The sequence below is a fragment of the Bison bison genome, unplaced genomic scaffold (genome assembly GCF_000754665.1).
Source record: "Bison bison bison isolate TAMUID 2011002044 unplaced genomic scaffold, Bison_UMD1.0 scf7180017864260, whole genome shotgun sequence".
Taxonomy (NCBI): domain Eukaryota; kingdom Metazoa; phylum Chordata; class Mammalia; order Artiodactyla; family Bovidae; genus Bison; species Bison bison.
Window position 1 is genome coordinate 10,660,318 of NW_011494832.1, and position 7,343 is coordinate 10,667,660.

The window sequence follows — 7,343 nt, forward strand, 5'->3', positions numbered from 1 at the left end:
GCTGCATGCCACCCACTTGTGATTATTCCTTGCGTAGCCTTCCAAGGCCTGGACTGCCCCTGGCCCCTGTCAGCTTCCAGCTTTCCTCGTGGAGGTTGCTTCGCGCTCCCTTCCCAAGTTCTGTCTCCCCACGTTACAGTTCTACCGCGGCCACGGGCCACCACAGCTCACTGCCCCCTCCCCTTGTAGGTTTCTGCCGGAGCCCCCCAGTCATGGTGGCTGGAGGCCGTGTCTTTGTCCTGCCTTGCATCCAGCAAATCCAGAGGTAGGTAGCAAGAAAACTGGGGAAAGGGAACCCCCGTTTTCTCCCTTTCTTCCTTTTCACGCTGTCCATCCCTTCTCTTTCCCTTAGGATCTCACTCAACACACTGACCCTCAATGTCAAGAGTGAAAAGGTTTACACTCGCCATGGGGTCCCCATCTCAGTCACTGGCATTGCCCAGGTGAGGCTTTCAGAGCCTTTCCCCCAAAGCCCACTCCCCCACCCAGCATCTTCTGTGTCCCCAGACATTAAGAATCTTCTCACATTGGCTTTCCCTATCTCTGCCTGTGGAGAAATTTCTCTGCGAGTCTCCACTTCTCCAGGGATCCCCAAGGCACCTGCCTGTACTCTGGTTTCAGGAGGTCTTCCCCACACCCTCCCCAACTCTGTTCTGGCTACAGGTAAAGATCCAGGGCCAGAACAAGGAGATGCTGGCCGCCGCCTGCCAGATGTTCCTGGGGAAGACGGAGGCAGAGATCGCCCACATCGCGCTGGAGACACTGGAGGGCCACCAGAGGGCTATCATGGCCCACATGACCGTGGAGGTGGGCCTGAGGGCAGGGAGAGATCGGGAAGGGATGCCAGAGTGCAAGGGGCCTAAGAACCCAACTAGTCTGAGGAAGATGGTGGCCAGAGGATCTGAGCATGTCCCTTCCTTCTTCTTTCCATCCTGTTATCCCAGGAAATCTATAAGGACAGGCAGAAATTCTCAGAGCAGGTTTTCAAAGTGGCCTCCTCAGACCTGGTCAACATGGGCATCAGCGTGGTCAGCTATACCCTGAAGGACATTCACGACGATCAGGTAAACCTCAGCAGTTGGTCCTCCCTACTTCCCTGCTCCCATCTGGTAAACCTTCCCTTCTGAGGATTGTGACATCTGCATCTCTCCCACAGGACTATTTGCACTCCTTGGGGAAGGCTCGAACAGCTCAGGTCCAAAAAGATGCTCGGATTGGGGAAGCAGAGGCCAAAAGAGATGCCGGGATCCGGGTGAGAGAGCTGGGGGTTGCTTGGTTTCCGAGGGCTTTTTGTGTACCTGATGGGAGAGGGGGTGGCGTGAGGCCAGTGAAGCAGGGTTGGCAGAGGATGTAGATGAGGCCGGGCCCAGGGCGAAGATGGAGGAGCTCGGCGGAGAGCAGGCTCTCTCCCTTGGGCCTTCTTCTGCCTTCTCTGATGTCCTACCCAATCTCTGCATGAACAGGAGGCCAAAGCCAAGCAGGAAAAGGTGTCTGCTCAGTACCTGAGTGAGATTGAGATGGCCAAGGCACAGAGGGACTACGAGCTGAAGAAGGCCGCATACGACATCGAAGTCAACACGCGCCGAGCACAGGCTGACCTGGCCTACCAACTTCAGGTCAGAGTCCCCATGCTGGCCCTGTGGCCAGGCTGGATTTCACTCCCTCCCTGTTCTTCTCAGGCCACCACTCTCTCTCATATCCTGACTTTGATCCCCTTATTTTGACTCTCGGTTTCTGACCCAACTCCTCCATATGAGGAAGATTTAAAAGACCTAAATGTTTCAGCTGAAAAGCAAAGAAAAGGCCTAGAAAGGGGGTGTAGATAGGGCTGATCAGGGGCTTGGGGCGGGTTGTGTCCTGGGCAAGGGCACCTGGATGAAGGGTGAACCAGAGCTCAGATCGGCCTGTGCTCCACTCCCCAAGCTGTGCGTGAATGGGTCTGCATCTCCCCAGAGGAACGGGTGCCTTTTTCTCATTTGCACGACAGTCCTCCAAGGCTCCCAGCAGCCCTGGTGATCACAGAGGGTGTGAGGAAGAGAAACATGGACTTGGGCTCTGAATCCCACAAAGTGACCTGTGGGGGCCTTGATAATGCAGCAAAGTGTAGTTGATACTCATCATTTGCAGATCTTGTATTTGAGAATTTGCCTCAATGCTAAAATATTCTAAAGAGCTAATGCTAAATGAGCACTGGTTTAAATGCTAAAAGAGTAATGGTTTCCCTAGTGCTCTTTGTCTCGATGACCATTTGCAGACATGCACAGAGTGGAGAAAAATTTGAGTTGCCTGATAACGTGCCTCTCAGTTGAACAAGATGTTTTTTCCTTGTTTTAGCTCCTACTGTAAACAATGTCATTTTCGCAGTATGTTCACTGCTACATATTTTGCACTTTTGTGCTCTGTGTTGGTGATTTCACAGTTCAAAATGCCCCCAAGTGTGGTGCTGAGTGCCGTCTAGAGTTCCTAAGTCCAAGAAGACTTGATGTGCTTGATGGAGAATATACATGTGTTAGATAAGCTGCTTTCGGGCATGAGTTATAGTGCTGTTGGATGTGAGTTCATTGCTAATGAATCAACAAATACATTACATATGGTGTCTTTACGCAGAAATGCATAAAACAAAGATACATAGGACTTTCCTGACAATCCAGTGGTTAAAACTCTGTGCTTCCAGTGCAGGGGTCGATCCCTGGTTGGGGAACTAAGATCCCACAATAAGTATTGGTTAATTCAGTGTTCACGGCTACTTTGTGAAAACCGGAACTACCATGAATAATGAGAATCAACTGTACTTTGAGACCTTTACCCAATATTATGAAATTCATTTTTGCCAAGAGTTGGTGTAGGCTGAAAGCATTAAGTGTAACACATCTTTAGTTATGATATTAAATCCCTGGGTGGCTTGATAGGTGCCTGAGTGTGGCATAGTACTCACTGCTCAAAGTGTGGTCTGCCTCCCAGCAACAGCATATCCCTGGGGAGCTTGTTATAAATACAAAATCCGAGGCTCCAGCCCAACAGACCAAATCAGAATCTATATTTTAACAAAATCTCTAGGTGATTCATGTACACATTGAAGTTTGAGAAGTATTGATTTAGTGAAAACCACCAGCTTGGGTGGGACTTTATCTTCTCAACATGGCTTTCCTTGTCTGCTAATCAAAGGATAGCCTGGTTTGGGTTCTGTTCAACTTTTATTAGTCCCTCGTTTTGTGTCAGATTTTGTGCTAGGTGCTGGAAAAATAAGGATTTATTCAACAGAGATCTATTAAATGCCTACTATATGCCAGGCATTGTTTTGGAGGTGAGTATATAAGTATGAATGAGATAGAATAAAATTCCTGCCCTCATGGAGCTTTACATTATAATATATGAGACAACTAATAAGCAAATAAATAATCTTCATTGGCTCTAATTAAGTTGTTTAACTGCTATGAAGGAAATAAATTGGTGGTATTCTATTGGAGGGGGTACTCTGTTAGGTTGGGGATGATCAGAGAAACCTTCTGTGAGAAAATGATATATAAGATAACCCTGAAGATGAGAAAGAGCCAGCAATGTAAAGAGTTGTGAGCTAAGAACGTTCTAGTCCAGTGCTGTTCAAATAGAATTTATATATATGGCAAGTGACTAGGCAGGGGACTAGCACATGCAAAGATCTTGATGTAAAAAAGAGGGGTTGTGTCCCAGGAACACAAAGGAGGTTTCTGATCCAGCATGACTGGTGTGCTGTGAGTGAGGAGAGGCAGAGGGAAGCAGATCTCCTAGGATTTGGGGAGCCAGTATTCTTGCCTGGAGAGTCACCGTGGACAAAGGAGCCTGGTGGGTTACAGTCCGTGGGGTTGCAAAGAGTAGGACATGACTGAGCAACTAAGCACACAACAACAGATGGAAACTTAGAAGAAGATTCAAAGCACGATGGGAAACTATTGGAGAACTTCAGGAAGGGAAGTACTCTGGTCTAGTTTACATTTTTACAAAGATTAGTCCAGCTGCTGCATCGAGAATTGATTGTCAAAAGAAAACAGAGGAAGCAAGAAGATGAATTAGGTTTGTCAAAGCTGTGAATGGCATGAATGCAGCTAATTGCACTCCCTCTTAAAATCTCATTAAATTCACATAGAGTAATTGGGAGAGAAAAAAAAAAGGTGGAGCGAATAGGAACAGAAGGAACAGAAACCATGGCATCACTGTGGGAGCTGGAAAGTCGGGGCAACTGATGACTCAAGAAGTGTCCGAGACAGCTGAGCACAAAGCTGCAGGGGGGAAAACAATGAAATGACCTGAGGCACAGAAGTTGTCAGTGCCAGGGGCCTCTGGAGCTGGGATAAGTTGGTTGAAATAAGGAGAAACAGGTGAAAAGTGACTTCTCAGAGCTGTCTGCCTCTGAGTGATGCTCCCTCTCCCAGTAACAGGCATGAAGAGACTGCCTATTGAATGCTGAATACCGACCGCTTCCCCAGCCCCTTATTCCACATGGCTCCCAGAACCCGCATATTCCAAAGAAGAGATCAAAAGATTGCTCTGGGGAACATGACCAACCCGATATGAAAGACTTGAAGGTCCTGAATCAGAGGTTCCTCAGCAGATGAACTACCCGGGTCACCCTAGAGTGAAGCTCAAAGCCTCCGAGCCTCACCCACATACCCAGAGCTTCCCTTCAGTGTTTCTGACCTTCCTCCCTGTGAGCAGACAAGCACAGACTCCCTGACATATGAAGGATCCTGCAACAAGGACAGGCCAAAACCACAAGCAGAGCAAAGCAGTTTGAAGGATATGTGCTATGCAGAGAGAAGAAAGCTTAAAAAGTAATATCCTCAGTAAGATAAAAGAATAATTCATATCCAGCAAATCAGGACACAGAAAACAAAGAGCTTTTAGAAATTAATAAGCTGGCAGAAATGGAAAAAAACAATGGAAGAGAAATTCTAACAAATTTGTCGGAAAATAGAACAAAACAGATGGAAAAATTAGGAAAGAATAAGAGGCCAGACCAGGAGATGCAACAGAACAAAATGGAAGGAAATCATCAGTGAAAAAAATCAGACATGTTTATCTGACTTTCTAGATTGAATGATCCACCAAGTACCTAACATAGTGGATGAAAAACATCTGCCTTGAAGCACATCACTGTGAAATTTCAGAACACCAAGGATGAAAGAACTAAAAGCTTCCAGAGAGAATGAAGAGAGGTCAAGCAGCAGAATGACTTCAGATTTCTCAAGAAGCTAGAGGACCATGGAGCAATGCCTTCAAAATTCTGGTGGAAAATTAATAACAGCATAGTAAACTGAACTCAGGGGGCTTCCCTGGTGGCTCAGGCGGTAAAGACTCTACCTGCAATGCAGGAGACCCTGGTTTGATTCTTGTGTTGTGAAGATCCCCTGGAGAAGGGAATGGCAGCCCACTCCAGTATTCTTGCTCGGAGAATCTCATGGACAGAGGAGCCTGGTGGACTACCAGTCCGTGGGGTTGCAAAGAGTCAGGCGAGACTTAGCGACTAACACTTTCACTTTCACAACCTGTACTCAACTTAATCATCATTCAAATAAAAGAACGAAATCAAAAACCCACAGAAGCAAGATCTCAAAAAACATATCCCATGTACTCTTTCTGAGGGAATGGCTGGAGGCTGGGTCTAAAGAAGAGAAAGAAGAGGGTGCAAGTGGGGGCTCTAACACAGGAGCACCATGATGCTGCACCCTGAGGTCAAGCGTTAACTAGTCCAGTTTGGAACAGGTTTGAAATTTTAGGGTCAAAGAGGACAAGGTACCACGTCTAGAAGCCCCTTTCCTCTGGAATGAACACATGGGCCCTTTAAAGGCAGGGGCTCCATCTCTCATGTGGATATATCACAGGCAAGATGGTGCATGGCTAAGCCAGAGCAATGAGGCAAGAAGTATGTTCTTCCTCCAGACCTCTGCTCACCGACATGTTGGCAAGAGCCTTCTGACCCCTGTACTCTCCAAGGAACAAGAAAATGAAATCTGCCTAAGTAAGAGGAAGTAGTCTATGATGTATACATACCCTTGTAGTTGCTTACAGTAGCCCTGGAAGGATACACAACAAGCTGGTCACAGTGGTTGTTTGAGAGGAAGGCAACCAACCAGGTGGCTTGAGAAATAGGTGGGAAGAGATCTTGCTTTACTTTTTTTCTTTTGAATTTGGACGACCTACAAAAGATAAACACACACACACCGTCCCCCTACTCCCCAAAAGCTGGCGAGAGGCTATTCAGAAGCCAGTTGCCAGTTGCCACTAAGATAACCGCTACACTGATGTAGAGAAATGGCTGGACTTGGAGGTGAGGGATGGTCACCATGCGTGCAGTGCCCTCCAGGCGCTCATACTCTACAGGAAGACTTGGTGGAGAAATAGGGTGATGGGGAGCTCAGCGGAGAGATGCTTCACCTGGCCTGAGGGCAAACGGGCTGGGTTGCAGCCCTATCCAGCCCTGAAGCTAGCTAAGACTGCCTGGGGAACAGCCCTAACCATGGATATTGGCCCTGTTGGGGGAGGACCAGACCCCTCCCCAGGCCATACCTCAGATCTGTCCCAGAAATGGACTGCACTGGGCAGGCTGAGCCCATGGAGACCAGCTGCACGTGGTGTGCTCTATGTTAATATCCTGCCCTGGAGCCTTGGCCCTCCCTGCTTCCCAGGCGCTTGCTCCGCAACTCTGACTCTGAGCATCCCTCCTACGCAGGTGGCCAAGACGAAACAGCAGATCGAGGAGCAGCGGGTGCAGGTGCAGGTGGTGGAGAGGGCCCAGCAGGTGGCAGTGCAGGAGCAGGAGATCGCCCGCCGGGAGAAGGAGCTGGAGGCCCGCGTGCGCAAGCCGGCGGAAGCCGAGCGCTACAAGCTGGAGCGCCTGGCGGAGGCAGAGAAGTAAACACCCCTCCCTGCCCCCCTCAGGGTTCTTTCACCACCTGGGCGCCCCCAGACAAAAAGCTGAGGCCTTTTCTACCTGTCCTCCTCCTGCCGAATCTTTCTCCCAGAGCAAAGGCTATTCTTCAACTACCCCCTCCACTCCCCTTTGCCCAGGTCCCAGCTGATCATGCAGGCGGAGGCAGAAGCCGAGGCTGTGCGGGTGAGTTAGCCAACTGATGGAGGGAGTGGGGTGCTGCTGGTGCTGGGGTCTCTCATCCTTACCTACCGTATCTCACGTGTCTTGTACCCTCCTCAGATGCGTGGAGAAGCCGAGGCTTTTGCTATAGGGGCCCGAGCCAGGGCCGAGGCTGAGCAGATGGCCAAGAAGGCAGAAGCATTCCAGCTGTACCAGGAGGCTGCTCAGCTGGACATGCTGCTGGAGAAGCTGCCCCAGGTCTGGGGTAGGGATGGGG

The 7,343-nt window shown here is 49.1% G+C and overlaps 1 protein-coding gene across 2 annotated transcripts in view; it reads left to right on the forward strand.

Annotated features, from left to right (window-relative positions):
- Window positions 1-7,343, forward strand: part of FLOT1 (flotillin 1) — a 12,520-nt gene that overhangs the window by 1,232 nt on the left and 3,945 nt on the right. For both annotated transcript variants that reach the window (XM_010848145.1, XM_010848144.1), the window contains exons 3-11: window positions 190-265; window positions 353-443; window positions 664-807; window positions 945-1,064; window positions 1,157-1,252; window positions 1,464-1,616; window positions 6,707-6,888; window positions 7,045-7,090; window positions 7,187-7,324. In XM_010848145.1, coding sequence (XP_010846447.1) covers window positions 190-265; window positions 353-443; window positions 664-807; window positions 945-1,064; window positions 1,157-1,252; window positions 1,464-1,616; window positions 6,707-6,888; window positions 7,045-7,090; window positions 7,187-7,324 — 1,046 coding nt within the window. The remainder of the gene's footprint in view (window positions 1-189; window positions 266-352; window positions 444-663; window positions 808-944; window positions 1,065-1,156; window positions 1,253-1,463; window positions 1,617-6,706; window positions 6,889-7,044; window positions 7,091-7,186; window positions 7,325-7,343) is intronic.